General features: G+C 45.5%; 2 protein-coding genes across 3 annotated transcripts in view; one reads left to right on the top strand and one right to left on the bottom strand.

Annotated features, from left to right (window-relative positions):
* Positions 1 to 5673, top strand: part of SZT2 (SZT2 subunit of KICSTOR complex) — a 116839-nt gene extending 111166 nt beyond the window's left edge. For both annotated transcript variants that reach the window (XM_054982041.1, XM_054982040.1), the window contains exons 67-72: positions 389 to 572; positions 2320 to 2442; positions 2673 to 3159; positions 3342 to 3458; positions 3842 to 3910; positions 4794 to 5673. In XM_054982041.1, the coding sequence (XP_054838016.1) occupies positions 389 to 572; positions 2320 to 2442; positions 2673 to 3159; positions 3342 to 3458; positions 3842 to 3910; positions 4794 to 4937 (1124 nt within the window). In that variant the 3' untranslated portion in view covers positions 4938 to 5673. The remainder of the gene's footprint in view (positions 1 to 388; positions 573 to 2319; positions 2443 to 2672; positions 3160 to 3341; positions 3459 to 3841; positions 3911 to 4793) is intronic.
* A 435-nt stretch (positions 5674 to 6108) lies between these two features.
* HYI (hydroxypyruvate isomerase (putative)) lies at positions 6109 to 11795 on the bottom strand. Its single transcript, XM_054980738.1, has 8 exons — positions 11396 to 11795; positions 10432 to 10543; positions 8129 to 8243; positions 7594 to 7672; positions 7378 to 7427; positions 7098 to 7167; positions 6688 to 6822; positions 6109 to 6394 (listed from the first exon to the last, which is right to left on the bottom strand). Exons 1-8 carry the CDS (start codon positions 11592 to 11594, stop codon positions 6321 to 6323), a joined length of 834 nt encoding a protein of 277 aa, XP_054836713.1. The 5' UTR covers positions 11595 to 11795; the 3' UTR covers positions 6109 to 6320.
* Positions 11796 to 16005: the final 4210 nt, after the last annotated feature.

The raw sequence follows: 16005 nt of genomic DNA, 5'->3' as shown, positions 1-16005 counted from the left end.
CACAGTGGGATACTCATGAACATACATAAAGCTGCCTTATACTTAAATCAGATGGTTGGTTTATCAAGGTTAATATTTTATATTCAGCATCAGCTCTCTAGGATCTTTCACATCACCTATGACTTGATCTATTTTTAAAACACTTTTTTTTTTACTTCAGATTTTTCTGCAAACCTGGAGTTTCTTCCAAGTTTGTAGGAAAAAATCTTTCCAATCCATACCTGGCCCCATTGTAGAGATTCATTTATCAGCATGCAGGGGGCCAAGTTTGGAATACAGTGCTTTCTGTTTATCAGTTACAGCCTATTTCTACCCTTGCCAAGGAACCACAGTAAGACCTTATGTAGGGACCTATAAGCAGTCTGATATGCAGCTTTCTTTTCCATAGGTACCCTGGCTTTACCTACCAACACCATCACAGCCCACCAGCTCTACAATTACATAACTGACCATGCCAGCACCTACCATATGAAGCCACTACGCATGGCCAGGCCAGGAACTAGCACTGAGGGCAAGAAGGCAACCTCCAGCCCTGAGCAAAATGAGTATGCCCTAGTCTCCATCTGGAACAGGTGAACGATTTCTTGGTTGTTTTCTTTACTTCCTGTGCCATTTGGCCCATTCTTCCAGTGTTGTTTTTGTCAGCATCTCTCATCTCGCTTGTTCTGTAGTGCTTTGAAATGGCATTGAGTACAGTGCTTCTGTGAGTAACACAATTTATTATCTTGTGTCCAGGCCTAACAAAAATGTATTTTGCATCATTGTAAATGGAACACTTAAACTCACTATAAATTGTACTGAGTCATTTTTTTTAAAAAAAAAATCAGGCTGTTTTTGTTCTGTACACCTACTTTGAAACCAGTCTGAAACAACTAGCATTTATTCGACCAGCAACTTTCTGTTAATGCAGACAATTGAGAGCATAGGAAGCTTTGATAGGGATTTTTTTCTGTAACACGAAACTCCTTTGATCCTTTTGAGAATCTTGTGCAAGCAACTTGATTTTCCACAACTGATGTCTCCCCACTCAGATTCTGCCTACTCTCTTTGAGTGCTGCTTTTCATTCTTTTCTTTCTTCCAGAATCACATTCTCACAGTGTGCTTCCTCCACAGAAGAAAAAATCTTGTTTGTCAGCTTCTTGGGGAGGCTTCGGTCTCTTCTCTTGCAACGTTACATTCCCCACTGGCTCCCCAGTTACAGCATAAACAAGCTCAGTTTTCCCCTGCCTACATATTAAGTCCTTAGTGGTCTCTTCTAGAGTTTTATTAACTGAGAGTTTGGGTTGCAGTCTTTTGCTGCCCAATCTATATGGGACACTCACAATTCCAAATTCACCACCAAATCATTTGTATCATTTTAATAATATTAATAATAACAACATTCAATTTATATACCGCCTTTCAGGACAACTTAATGCCCACTCAGAGTGGTTTACAAAGTATGCTATTATTAGCCCCACAACAATCACCCTGTGAGGTGGGTGGGGCTGAGAGAGCTCCTAGAAGCTGTGACTGACCCAAGGTCACCCAGCTGGCTTCAAGTGGAGAATCAAACCCAGTTCTCCAGATTAGTGTCCCGCACTCTTAACCACTTCACCAAACTGGCTTTATGCTGGAATTTGTAATCCTGCGAAGTAATAGCTGCTCTAAAACAAGATTTAGGCATTCAATAGACCGAGGTTTGAATATTCAGAATGGGAAAATTCAAATGCAAGGCACTCCTCTTGCACAAAACAAGTAAATGTGCTTACAGTTTTTTCTGACACAAAAGGCAGACATTGCCAACAACAGCCTTCATAATTGCCATGTTTCTGCAGATCATTACCAGTATTTTACAAAAAAGCAAACATACACAGATTTCATTATAATACATGAATGAATTATAGGGTGGAGTTGTAAGCTGTGTAATGTGTACTCTTGACCAGGGAAACTAACACACAAGTACCCCGGCACCACTCAGCTATGGGCTTTCAGATATGTATGATGTTTTGTAACTTCAAACATATTGAGCTATTTTTATCTACTGATTTTACTCCTCTGATGTCCTTGGTCCAAACTGTATGTGGCAATGAATCTGTAAATCCAAAACACATTATAATTCTACATTAATAACCAGTCAGGCCATAAATATATTTATATTTGATGGATTTATCCACTTGCAAGAGGTGAAAGTATAATATTGCATTTGTATGTTTTACTTTCAGTTCATTTGAACTGTTAGCTGCAGTGATCCAGAAACCTGCAGCCATCGCCCTCAGTTCACTTATCCTAACAACTTACCCTGTAGAAAATTCCCTTACACCACTCTGTTCTTACAGTTCTGGCTCTTACAAGGATTCCGAGGGTCTCCGTCACCACGATGACTTTGATGTATCGCTACTTGTGTGCCACAGTGCAGCACCCTTTGAGGATCAGAGCGAGGCAGAGCGACACATGCTACGGTGAGAGCAGAGTTGGACATTTGCAGGCAGAAGCATGTTCACTTGGGGGAGCAATATGAGTCTGGAGGGACATGACTGTTTTGACTATGCTGTGTAGCAGTCTATGCCACTTATTTGGGGGTGGTGAGAGAGGGAGAAAGGGTTATATTGGAGAAGTAGCTGAATTTCCTTGGGATTATTTGTGGAGAGAGAAGCTGCAGTAGCAACCTTTATTTCTCCCCCTCTCCCAGGTTGCACTTCTATGTGATCATGACAAGCCAGCGGGAACTGTTCCCACGATTAACTGCAGATATGCGGCGTTTCAAAAAGCTGCCACGTCTACAGCGGGAGTCACTGGAGCCAGTTGTGGGACGTGCAGCATGGGAGACAGCTGAGGATGGCTGGCAGCGAAAGGAAGTGTCAGAGCCCTGGGAGGAGGTAGAGAACAGTGGCGAGTTCTATGCAGGTCTGCAGGTCAAGGTGGGCCCTGGGCTCTTCTACACATCCCCGCTATTCCCACTGCTTGCCTCAGAGGTTGCTGCTGCCCAGAAGCAGCTCAGCAACATGGTGCAGCTTGCTAAGTGTCACTGTCGCCGTGACAACCTCTGGAAACGGCTCTTCCTTCTTGAGCCCCTTGCCTCTGACAAGCTGAAGCTGGGCAAGCTCTGCCTGGGTGAACTCGAGGAGCTGCTGGATGCTGTGCACAGGAAGTCCATTGCTGACATCGATCCCCAGCTGGTGAGTGGTTGGTCTGGATCAAGCTGTATACACTTCTGTCACGTTCAGCAAATCCTTTGGCACGTTGCAACAAATGCTTTTTTGAAATACCCCATAAAGGCAGCTGCCTTTATAGAGCATCCATCTCTGTGCACAGTGCTGTAAGCTCATCAGCCTCCCTCTTCCTTTTCTGTTCCTGGCAGAGCTGCTTTCTCACCATGACTGTCTCCTGGTACCAGAGTCTTATCAAGGTGCTGCTGAGTCGTTTCCCACAGAGCTGTCGCCATTTCCAGAATACAGATGCTGGCACCCAGTACCTGGTAACGATCTTCCAGGAACATTTTGTCCTGCTTGTGTCTCTACCTTCTCATTAGTTTACCCTGCATGAGTGATCCTGGAGACAATCCCGCCTTGGCCAGTAAGAAACAGAACCCTGCCTAGTAGCCTTCCAGGAATGATCTTCACTCCTTTGTTAAAAGCTGACCGCATTGAACAGAATCTCTTTTCCCATTTGGGTGTATAGATAATTAGGAAATTTCTAGGAATCCTGTAGTGTTTTTACTGTGTTTTTCTCCTCTCTGTCACCCCAGGCAGAATCCCTGATCCTCTTGGCAAGTAAAATGACGATGCTTTTCTTCCCTTTGTTTAGTGTTATAGTGTGGGGACTCTCTCATGAGGCAGCACTATTTCCTTCTCTTTGCAGGTCGTGTTGAACCAGAAATTTACAGACTGTTTTGTTCTTGTATTTCTTGATTCCCATTCAGGAAAAACGGTAAGGACCTCTGCCTCTACAGGCTAGCAGTTCAAAGGGGAATGAGATTGATACTGGGATTTTGGAAAATGCTGAGAGAGAACACTTTCCAGCACATTGGGAGACATGTTTCTGGCACTTAACCCAACTGACCATGAACAGGAAGTGCCCAGTTTTACAATTTAGGTTTGAACAACTGCTGCCATTTATGAGTGGTTCTGCCTTTCTGTGTCGCACAATGGCTCTATGTTGACTTCAAGAATTGTGATTGGAAATTTATCTTTAAAGGGTACTGCTTTAAAAAAGACTTTGCTGCTCAGTGTATGAGACATGAGAGCAGACTGGTAACTTATCGTTTTGCAGAAGATGTAAAACAGCTTTGTTCAGGAAGGCGTTCTTATGAAGAGAGCAAAACTAGAGTATAATGAACCAACTCAGGAAGTGACTTCCATAAAAAAGCAAACTTTTCCTACATGGATTGATTTGTTGCCTTAAACAGTTTAATTATCAGCCCTATTGCATTGTTTTATTTGACTAAGAATCTTACCGTTAGATTTACCTACATTGCTTCATTGCCTTATGATAGTTTTTTTGTTTGCTTGTGTTGTTGCATTATTTTATTAAGAATTTTTGCTGTTAGACTGAATTGCTGTATTTTGTATTTCTGTTCACTGATTGACTGACAAGCCTTTCACATACTTGTAATCTGCTCAGCCCCAGTGCATTAGTCCGTTTTACAAGGAATCTTTGCTGTTAATATTTTTATCATACTTTGTAATATGCTTGCTGATTGACTGAAAAGTTCTTATATTTGTAATCCACCTTCCCACTGAGAAAGGTGGACTAGAAATGAAGCTAATAACCCAACCCAACAAGCTAATAACTCAACGATCTTCCTTTGCAGAGTCTGACAGTGGTTTTTCGGGAGCCGTTTCCAGTGCAGCCCCAGAACAGCGAGAGCCCATTGCCCCAGCTAGTGTCCACATATCACCACCTGGAATCTGTCATAAACACAGCTTGCTTCAACCTCTGGACAGGGCTCCTATAGTATTGGTTGGTCTCTCTCTTTTGGGGTATGTGGCACAGACCCAGCAACAGTAGGGATGGAACAGAGGTGGCGGCTCAGGGTGGCAGGTGCCCAGGACTACAGGCAACGCAAGGCTAGAACTAGCCAGTTAAGAAGACAGCATTTTGAAGAATTCTGGCTGAGCTGAACGGAATCACTAGAGGAACTGGGGTGCTCTGGAGACAGGAGCAGACTGCCCGGCCGGGCTAAAAGGATGGATCACTCCTTTAACACAGGAGCCGCCCAATGAGGCAAGGCTGTCCTTGGCTTTGTTGGTGTTAGGTGTCCGCTTTCTGGCACCAGAGCAAAAGACTGGAGTGACAGACTTGGCCCTGCCTTTTACAGTGACTCACTGGGTGGGCTTTAACCAAGGGAGGATATGGAACAATGATGAGAATGTTTTATATGAAGTGAATGTACAGTAAATTAAATAAAGCAGATCATTAATTGTGACAGTAAAATACTTTGTGTCAGTTGCTGTATTTGTCCCTGGGGCAAAGGCAGAGCAAGTTCCCATCTACATACCTCTAGCATTTCTGACTGGGTGGGTGGGATCACTGCCAGATTCCCACATCAGCCTTGTAGGCTAGACTAGTTAATTTTCCAAGGTTGCTGGTTCAGGCTTGGATGAGTTGTAACATTAAGATCTGCTAGCGTCTGAGGCTGGAGCCCAGGGCCTTGAGTTGTACAGCAGAAGATGCTGTGCCTAGGGCTGTGGGTGAATGTAATTCAAGCAGTAACATGCTGTGCAGCATGAAGACATAACTGAAAAGCAGAGCGTTCCTGTATGCCCCTCGGAATGCAGGGAATTTCATATAGAGGCCTCTAGGTGGTACCAGAGGGCTTGGTTTTGGAGACGGGGGATTTCCTTCTTTCCTTTATAGCAAACTACTTCCATTCTTTAATAGCAAGCAGAGGCAGGCCTGTAGTATTATCTACCAGTGAAAACGTAATTTTTCACTCCTACAAGGGTTAGCCCTTATAAGTGTAATTAGACAGAGGGGAGGGGGGAGAGCAGCTGCAGACAAACTACATTCCAAAAGAGCAAGGTAGAGTCTCTCTCTTACAGGGAGAACAATGAGTAGGAATGCCATCTGTTCACAAACATAAATGACATGGGTGTAGGGATTTATCAGTTCTGGGATCTTGGTACTTAAATATACTAGCAGAGCCACTTTATTAGGAGATGACATCCCACTGCATTTGTGTGCCCAAAGAGGGGCATATAATGAAACAAGGTTTAGGTAACTGATCCAGCACTGCGCTCAGCCTTTTTCCCTCCTCTGCCACATGGTAGTGGAGAGTGCCATTCATTCCATCTATGATGCACTTTGTTCTAGTTTCTCAGCCCCTGGGCTTAACCCCTCAGCTTCCACCATCACGTAGACCATGTCTCTCCCAGTACGACCGTAGCCAGCTGAGCCCCTTTACTGTGTCTCCTACAAAGGAAGTCATAAGTGTATTCATTAAATTGGACTACAATTGAAAGACAGCCCACCCACCCACCCCCCAAGCATTGGAGCTACCTCAGGCTGAACATCTGTAAAGTCCCCATGCCCCAGGGTGGTAAGGAGATAACAGCTGGGTTACCACTCTCTGCACTGAGAGGCACCAGCAAGGAGAGCTGCAGCTTGTGGGTTCAGGGCTGCCTGAAGCTCTCCACCTAAACCAGTCAGTTTCACACAGCAAGACCTTTCCCTGTCCACTTCACCTAGGAAAAAGGCAGACTAACCTCTAGGAGCATACTCGCATCCTATATAACCACTGTAACCCATTGACTCCAGAAGCTGGAAGAGGTACGAGAAGTCTAGTTCTCCAGGGCTGTCAGGCTCATGCCGTGCTGGTACCTGAGCAACCTGAATGTGTCCTACAAAGGAAGACATCTGTCAGAAATGAATGACTGACTGGATTTAGCACCCTGCCCCATCTTTTTATGGGCAATATTTTCAGACTGCTGCCAAAATCATGCTGCAGTTAGGCCCACCACTAGTCCTTTTATTTAAATACCTCTATAATACCAAAGCACAAGGGGTTCCAGTTTTGAAGAGGGCACTGACTATATAAGCACAAGACCTAAAGAATGGAGAGGCAGGTTGTGAACTTGTAAAATTGTTTATAGGTATTCTACGTTCTCCTCCTTACCAAGAATTGGGAAATACATCTCCAGGTTCTGAGTCAAATTCCCATCCATGATTTGGCAATGGAAAATATCCTGTGGAGCAAATATCAGAATTTACAAGTTTAGTCCAAGGCCAGCACAGGTACTCCATCCTGTTTCTCTGCCAGAATTCAGTGTATCCCTTGGCCTTTGGTTATGGGCCACATCCATATGCTGTGCCAGTTAGCCAGCTATTCTAAGCCCCAAGCACAGGCTGCAGCTAATGTATGAAACTAGAAGTCACTTTTCAAATAAGGGACTCACCAGTTGCAACTTCAGGTTAGGGCTTCCCACTTTCTTCAAGATGGCAGCAGCTGAAGGAATACAGGGAATTAGCATCACCAGTACTGTGATTCTAAATTTTAATCACTTACCTCCTAACCTAGCCAATCTTAGGGCCCCAGTAAGTTATCAGTCCTGGAACAAGCTCTAAAAGAACCATCCCTGCCTGCAAAAGGGAAGCCTTAAGCTTTGGCTTACCTTGATGTGGGGTGGTCAAGAAGTAGCGAGGATCAGTAATCCTACTGTTAATAGGCTCCAGTAGTCCAATTAGGTTTTGCTGCAAAACCAAATAGAAATGGGAACACAATCCTATTAACTTGCAAAGGAAGGGGAAACATGGCACTCTAATTACCCTCACCCTGTGTATCCTGGGCCTGCCAAAGGAAGGGGAAACATGGCACTCTGATTACCCTCACCCTGTGTATCCTGGGCCTGGCTCAACAGATTGACAAATTCCTATCTATTTCCATCCTCTTTCCCAAATCCTAACCAGTATTCTTCCTCTGTGTTGCCCCCACTTACAGTGGCTTGTCTGGGGTTAATTAACAGGGGTTGGATCGTCTCCAAGCAGGTGTTGCCATCTTTTGACCATTTAGGACTTCTCTTCTATGGAGCTGCTGTCCAGGGAGGAATCTTCCTATCCTATGAAACTAATTCTTGTAGGGTGCTTGCCTAATGCCTTTTGTTAAAGTAACAAACACTTCTATGTAAATGTGTCCACCCTACCCCCTACCTGAGCCAGGATATCAGCAGCGTATCTGAGGTTCTCTGTGAAGGTGGCTTCCATCTCAGCAGACACTGCCTCCCGCTCAGCCCCCACAGGAAGTCGCCCAGCCAGAAGGTGAATTCTATACATACAAGGGGGAAAGTGAGGTTGAGCCAGCAGACTCTGGCATGGACTAAGGGCCAGAAGAAATGCATTTGTTTGCCCTCATACCCAGAAAACTGCTGTAAGGAAACTTCAGAAAAAGCTGTCTGCTGCTTGTGCACTGACCTATGAAGTGACCCTGAGCAATGGATAACCCACATCACCTTGCCTCTCCAAGGCTTTTAAGTGAAGCCAGCAAAAACATTCAATATGGAGCAGGCATTACAAGAGAATCTAAAATGTTCACCATTTCAATGCATGTAATGCTTTCAAGGGGACTTGGGAATTCTAACCATTATTCCATGTTTACAGAATCAAGCTGGCGTTCATTAATCCAGAAACTGGGGAAGATGGGCTCAAACAGCTGTGCCACTTTGTTTTGCTTTCTCCCCAAGTAGCCTAAACAAGGCCATGAACTTGTGCAGTAGCATGTGTGTAACGCACTGTCAAGACACAACTGACTTATGGCAATCCCAGCAAGGGACTTTTAAGCCAAGTGAGAAATAGAGGTGGTTTGCTATTGCCTTCCTTGTGCAGAGGTGCAGAACTGTTAATAATGGCAAGAGTATGGAACAGTCCTAACTAGCATATGCCCCTTGTGGCCCAAGTAGCTTTTGCTGCCCAGCTTCTCCTTATAAGCATTGAGCCAATAACGCATGCTGCCCCCAGACTGGAATGCTTGATTTGGTTCACCTTGCTTTCTCCAATCAATGGCATTCCAGTAAGCCGCAGCTGCTCATGCCAACTAGGGAGGAAGCTGGCTCACAGTGACAAACAGCCTCCTTCACATACCAAGTACAGTTATGCTGCCCTCAGAGGACAGAAGGCTTTAAAAAGGTAATATGTTTTTATTACCCCTCTTTGGTTTGTGAATGTGTAAGTAAGCTTTTAAAACAGAACTACTTTATCTGAAAGTTTGACAAAATAGCTAGTTTACATACTGTAATTCTAACTGATACAATTTTCAATACCTGGGCTGAGGTTTGGTTTGGAAAAGAGTGTGAAAAAGGGCTCTAAGTCTCCACTGCCCTCTTCAGCACTTGGTATCACATACTACATGTGGAGTTTTTCTCTTCCTTTTTGCTTCCTATTGCTTTGTTCTCTGTTCTCAACCACTTCCTGTCTAAACCGTGGCCATCCTCCCTCCCTCAAGCTACCTCCCTCCATCTTCAAAACCCATGTTTTGCACAGAGTATAACAGGGCAGAAAACAATGTTCACCCTCCCATTTCACCTCCCACTCTTGTTCTTCCTTGAACTAGCTTTCTCTCTCCACCCCCTCCCCTTTCTTACCTGTTTTTCTATGGCTCCTCTTTACATGGGCATTTTACTACAGAAGAGTCTACACAGGAAGAATCCACCCCTGGAACTATTCATAACAATGCAGTGCTTATATTGCAGCTGCTTTAATTTGATGTAATTAATGAGGAAAATGCCTGCAGTAGCCAGTGCCCAACATAAAATCACAGTGCTAAGATTTCCTTGCAGTTTAGGGCTTGGCTCAAGGCAAGAGAAAAACGACCCTCTGCCTTCAATGAACTATGGAATGGATAACAACCTACACCTGTTGCCTCTTACTTCCTACCCTTTATTGTGTGAACACCATGTTATGTGAGGGGGTGGGGGTGGGGGTGGTTAGTGAAAGCACCAAATTACTCCTAATGTACCTCAAGAGTTCCAGACTAGGATTTGGGAGACCCAGGTTCAAATCCCCAATCTGCCACGGAAGCTTGCTGGGTGGCCTTGAGCCAGTCACATTCACTCAGCCTAACTTACCTCACAGGGTTGTTGTGAGGATATAATGGAGAGGAGACTGATGAAACCTGCTTTGGGTTCCCATGGGAGGAGGGCTATAGATGAAATAAATAAATAATGCCACCCAAGGTAAATGGGCAGCCATATTTGCTTTCCTGACCAAAAAGCCAGGCTCAGCTATTGCATGGTTTGTAATGATGAAGAAGCATCTTTTATTTCCCCAGCAGCATTATGATGTAGGAGGAAGCTTTATGAATAATCCCTCAGTAAAGTAACATCCCCAGGAAGATTCTGCTCAGGTTAAATCTCCACATAGCAATTTCCCTTTCAAGTACAACTGGGTGACCCTAATATTGTGTTGCATACAAGATCTCACCCACTATTGGTTTAACACACATCTTAGCATAATAATACCTTGGACACTGCAGAGTCTTGGCATATTGCACAGCCAAAGCCAGGGTCTCTCGGAACTCAAGCTGACGGCCAGGCACGGCACCTAAGCCCTTGTCACCTTTTTCTTGATTTCCTGAGAAAAAGAGCAGTAAACAGTCTCAAGCCTCCAGGATGGCAGGGTATACAGCAAATCACATCCGGCTGGAGGGTAACCTGATGCTCTGATGCAAACTCAGGTAGAAAAGGGTATGTGACATATATGACCCCTGCTGTTTTTAACACAGTATGTGCTCTATATTTGTAGGCAAGAACATATGCATACAATGAGGCAAGAGGGGCTCTTGAGTCCTTGAAGTCAGTGGAGCTCACTTGCATCCTGCCACAGGTATTTTTTGAGTAGCAGTACTTGGATGCTTGAAATCAGCCTACCTTTTCTCTAACAGGTGAAATCAACCACTGCTTGGGGCATAAGGGAGATGTTCCTTCCACTAAGGAGTTAAAGGGAAAGGGGGGGGAGAGAATAGCTACTTTTATTTTCCAGTGGGGGTGATGTTGGTCATTATTATCCTGGACAGCCAGTGTGATAAAGATGGACAGGGCAAGGTAAGAGATACTGGCACATGGTCGACAACTGCAGAAACAAATTGGCTGGTCAATGTTAGCTGAAGGGGAGATAATGCGGTAAGATATTTCGTCATAGAGGATAGCAGTGAAAGGCGGAGTTTGTACGGGGCTGCCTTTTAACGGACAGAAGCTTTGCAACAACAAAATGAAGTTGTTTTTCTTTGCATGGAAAAGCAAAGGCAGGAAAGTTTCACCTGTAGATTCCTCCGATTCTACACGCGCGCCCTACATGCCAAAGAGAGCTCTTTGGTGCCTGATGCCATGAGGGGAGGCTGGTCTCCAGGTCGGGGGCGTGAGGGGAATCCGAGGCCTATGGAGGAGGAGCGCCCGGCAGCGAAGGGAAATTCGGTTGGGTGGGTACCTGGCGGGGTATTGAGCAGGATGAGCTCTAGTCCGGCCCGTTCCGCCGCCGCCCTCAGTTCCGAGGCGCTGCAGGCGTAAGGAAACCCCAGCTCAGCCGCCTGGAAGCCCGCCTGCGCCGCCGCCTCTATCCGCTGGGGCAGCGTCGGGTGCTCCTGGAAGAGCCAGGCCAGGTTGGCGGCGAAGCGCAATGGAGCCATTCCACCCGAGGGAGCAGCGACAGACAGCTCAGCGAGAGACCACACCAGCAGCCGCGGCCCAGGGCCTCGTCGAGGGAAGCAGTGAGAGCCCGAGGCGGAGTCTTCGCTCCTGGGCTTCGGCAGAGGAGGAGTCGCGGCTGCGTGCCACTTCGCGCCTGCTCCGGAGGAGGCCTTGGGAGCCTCTGAGCGACTGGAACATCTGGCCTCTGCCTGTCTTGTAGCAGTTCCTTTCTGGTATCTCTTTAGGACTGTGTGTGTGTCATTTAGAGTCCGTCTTTCTCACTGAGACTCAAGGCGGATTACACAGTATGAGATTAGTACAATCAGTAAGTATCAAGGACATTTCCATAAACAATGCCATAGGATAAATAGATACAAGTTTAAAAGACATATTATTAGCAAGAATCCAATACAGAGTAGAAAAAATACTGAAGCAGAACATAATTCTAGGACTAACATTAGACAACATGGAGTACTGGTGGTACACAGGAGCACATATTTAAAGCAACAGATAATATGTAAGGCAATATAGTGATGAAGTCTATGGTCCCTAACTCATTAGCAAAGCATCTGAGACCACTTCCCTACAATACAGCCCTCCCATTTGAGTAAAAAAACTTTTTTAATAGTTTGGTTTTGCGTCGTTTACAAAAAGCCAGGAGAGTGGGGGCTTTTCTGGCTTCATCAGGCAGGTCATTCCACAGGGTAGGGGCCACCACAGAGAAAGCCCATGTACGGGCTGCTGCTGGCTTCACTCGTGTGCAGCCTGGCACTTGCAGGAGCCCCTGTTCAGATGAGTGAAGCTGCCGTGGAGGAACATAGAGAGGGAGGTGGTCCCAGCGCAGGATCTAGGGTTGCCCGTGCCCGGGACAACCCTAGGCTGGTGACCTCGCGCACGCACACAGCGCACGCACGCTCTCCGCGCTGCGTGATGACATCACTCAGGTGACGTCATCACGCAGGGCGTAATAGAGGCAGTGTGCAGGGCTGGGAAGCCGCCCGCGCCATTCGCCTCCTGGCGAATGGCGCGGGCGGCTTCCCAGCCCTCCGTGCTGCTTTCACCTGCCCCACAGGACAGGGGGCGGCCGGTTTGCCATGCCACGCAGGCAAAAGCAGCGCGTGGGGCTGCGGGGCCACCCGCACCGCACCGCCTTTTGCCTGCCCTGCAGGGAAGGGGGTGCGCGGCAAGCTGGCTGCCCCCTGTCCCGTGGGGCAGGCAAATGGCTCAGGCGGCCTCGCAGCCCCCGCACTGCCTTCTCTTTCACCTGACCACAGGAGCTCACCCCCCCCCGTTCCACTGTTGCCTATGCCCTCATCCCTGTCTGCAAAACATGCATTAGTCTTCCTTAGCACTGCCCACAGATTTCCATCTCACTTCTCTAACCCTCTACTGTCTCTTCACACACCCCACCTTTTTACCCCCTGCTGCGAAGATTCTGCATTCCCATGGTCCACAAGCAAAAGTTTACTTGGCTCCCACCTTTTCTGAGCCTTTTTCTATCCCCCAAAACAGAAATTGCTGAACTTTCATTGTGCAACAGGAAAGGAAAACCTTATCAGGAGGAATGTAATTGCACTACTCAACAATGTTGACAAAGAGAATCGTTTATCAAAGTTAAAGTGCCCAAGTGCTAATTTTCTAGAACCGTTCATATACAATAAATATATCATAGTACAAGCATACAATCTTAGTACATTCAACAAGGAATGAACAACACAGAGTTCACCACAATATGTGACAATTCCAAGTGTCCAAAAGTTATCCAGCTGGTAAGTCCTTTATAAATGTGGGAAATCTTGTATCCAGTTCCTAAATGCTGTCTCTCTAATTCTTTTCACAGATGTTCCAGTGGACGGTGGCAAAATCTTCCAAGCCCAAACTGGGACCGGCTATTAGATCACACAGATTTCGTCCAACAACGGACTTCCTCAGGGGCATGGGTCTAGTCCACAGCATCAGTTACTATTTCATTAAGAACTCATTCTTACAACCTGGAAAGCGGCACTTGTATCTTCAGTCTCGCGTGGAACTTTCATTGTGGGCTATTAGCCTGCTGCTCCAAGCAGTCCTAGTTGCCATTTCATTCTGGCTGTAGAGTTTGGGCTCAGTAGAAGAGCTCCCATGAGTAAGCAGGGCTTTAAAATGAAACAAAGTGAAGTGGCATTTTCTGCAAAGGATTCTAGAAGGATGCCATTTACCTGCTCCTGCTTCTTTGTTTCTGTGTATCACTTTTTTAAAAAAAGACCTCCTGTCTTTTTATTGGAGGTGTGAAAATGTGTAGTGCAGTATGAAGCATAAGGAAATCAGATAAATCCTTAAAGCATCTGCTGAGAGGAGAGGCAAGTTCCTTTCATCCAGAGGGTTCATATTCCACGTGGCCCCTAGCTGACCCTCTTACAGAGAAAAGTCATAGAATCACAAAGCAGGAGGAGACTAAAGCCAATATCACATACACTGTAAAGCCCAGGAAAAGTGAAATGCCTTTGTCAATCAACTTTCCAGCATGAACCTAAATCAATTCAGGATCCTGGTACAAGCACACTTAAAATTGCCTTTTTCTTTTTCCGCACACGGACATCTACAGTGGGAGAGAGGCTAAAAAGTGCCTTAAGAGGTATGTATGAATTCCATCTACTGTCTAGTTCAATACCACTCCAAGACCAGTCTCTGCCCTCCAGGCCAGAAAGTGCTAGAAGCAGGAAACAGGCATACCAGAAAACGAACAGCTCCACACAACCAAGCCAAGCCCAGATTTATGCTGTATTTGTGTACAAACTAAATATGCAGTTTGGGGCCTCAGAATATGAAGGGCCTCTAAATACAAAAACATAACTGAAATTATTAAATGATTATTGCTAATGCTATGTGGCCTCTTTTAAGTTTGGCATAGTTTAGGGCCTCCACATATCTTAAGCCAGCCCTGGCCAAACCACACATTGTAAGGGAAGGTCCCTTCTACAAATGACTGCCTCATAGGCAAACTCATACAAACATGCTTCATTTTCTTTCAAATAATTCTTTGTTGTCAAGGGCATCTCAGAGGCATGTTTTTAGAGATGAAGCCTAAGGCTTTCTGCTCAGTATCTTGCAAGATCGCAAACCCTCCTAACCATGCACTTTGCAATTCTTAGCTGCTCTGCGGCACTTCTGTCCCCAGTCTCTGCTTTGCATTTTGCACACGGCTCCTCGATGGCCCGATGCAGTCTGTTTGTTTGCTTTGAAGTGATGTATAATCTGGGCTGATAATTAAAGAACGTCATTCCAGGGTTAGTATTTATTGATACCAATTTAACTCGCCTCATACATCAAACACCAACCATCCACTGAAATCCCTGGTGGATTTCTGCATCCTAGAGACCTTGTTTTTATTACCTAGAATTGACAAGAATGGCTTTGGGGGCATTGGCTCTTCTGCTTTGCCTCACACTTCATGTTGCCTATTTTTTATTTCTTCAGCACAGACAGAGGCATTGTGGACTAATAAAAATGGAGCCTGCACCAAGGTGATGTGCCCTGATTTGCAATCACTACATACTATACACCAGCAGCAAGTCAGCCAGAATACAGCCGAGGGGACGGGAGATGTTGTATCATGGTGCTTCTAGATAAGGATTTTTGAAGTGCCAAATGCGCTGATTTGGAGCACCTGATGCCCACAAATTATAGATGGTGCCAGTCCCCTAGATGATCCTTACTAGTTCAGATAGCATAGTAGGAGATTAGGAGCACCAGAATGGAATTGCATCCAAACACAGAATTGCCTCAGGGACTACATGACAAACCTTGCATGCCCCTCTTGTCCCCTTCCTTCCAACAAAGTTTTCTCTGCATCTGATTTAATGCTTTTTTCAGGTCACTAGCATCAGAAGAATTCACCATCTCGCTACAGTCTCAGCTAAGGTGCTGCAAGGTACTCTTTACAACAGTATAGCTGCTGTGGGTCTTGAAGTTACACCTCTGTTCATAAAGACCAAAAATCCTTCAGTCCTCTGTGTAATGTCAACTTTAATTTGTAGGAATGGAAGAAGTGCACTGTTGACTTGGGCCCAGGAACCATGAAGTCCAGCATCCTCTTGGGAGTCCAGATGCAGGATTTGCAACCTACCCCTATTGTTAATCATCAACATTTGGTATTCTCTGGTATCTTGACATAGAACTGCTGAGTTGTCCTTTCCCCCTTGCTCCATAAATACTTGCATTCAAGGTCATCCTTTACACCTTATTGCAACCAGTTTAGCAAACCTTACCTCATGTCATGTTATCCAGAGTGCCCTCTGGAACATGTGTTTGTTTGTGTATTTGATCAAGGCACCTGAATATAAACAATCAACCTATAATTCATAACAATTTTCTCCAACATTCTTTCCATGCAAACACTAGTTTTTGTCATTGCATGTATATTTTTTGTCA

This window comes from Eublepharis macularius, chromosome 5 (genome assembly GCF_028583425.1).
Source record: "Eublepharis macularius isolate TG4126 chromosome 5, MPM_Emac_v1.0, whole genome shotgun sequence".
Lineage (NCBI taxonomy): Eukaryota > Metazoa > Chordata > Lepidosauria > Squamata > Eublepharidae > Eublepharis > Eublepharis macularius.
Note: the sequence above shows the minus strand (reverse complement) of the source record. Positions and strands in the feature narration are given on the sequence as shown.

Bases quoted from the DNA above. Each gene is read 5' to 3' on its own strand.
- HYI (XM_054980738.1), bottom strand. From the start codon at position 11,594: ATGGCTCCATTGCGCTTCGCCGCCAACCTGGCCTGGCTCTTCCAGGAG. The intron at 10,544-11,395 runs GTACCCACCCAA...TCTTTTTCTCAG, and splicing joins CCTGCTCAATACCCCGCCAG to GAAATCAAGAAAAAGGTGAC. The intron at 6,823-7,097 runs GTAAGGAGGAGA...CTTCCTTTGTAG, and splicing joins GATGTATTTCCCAATTCTTG to GACACATTCAGGTTGCTCAG.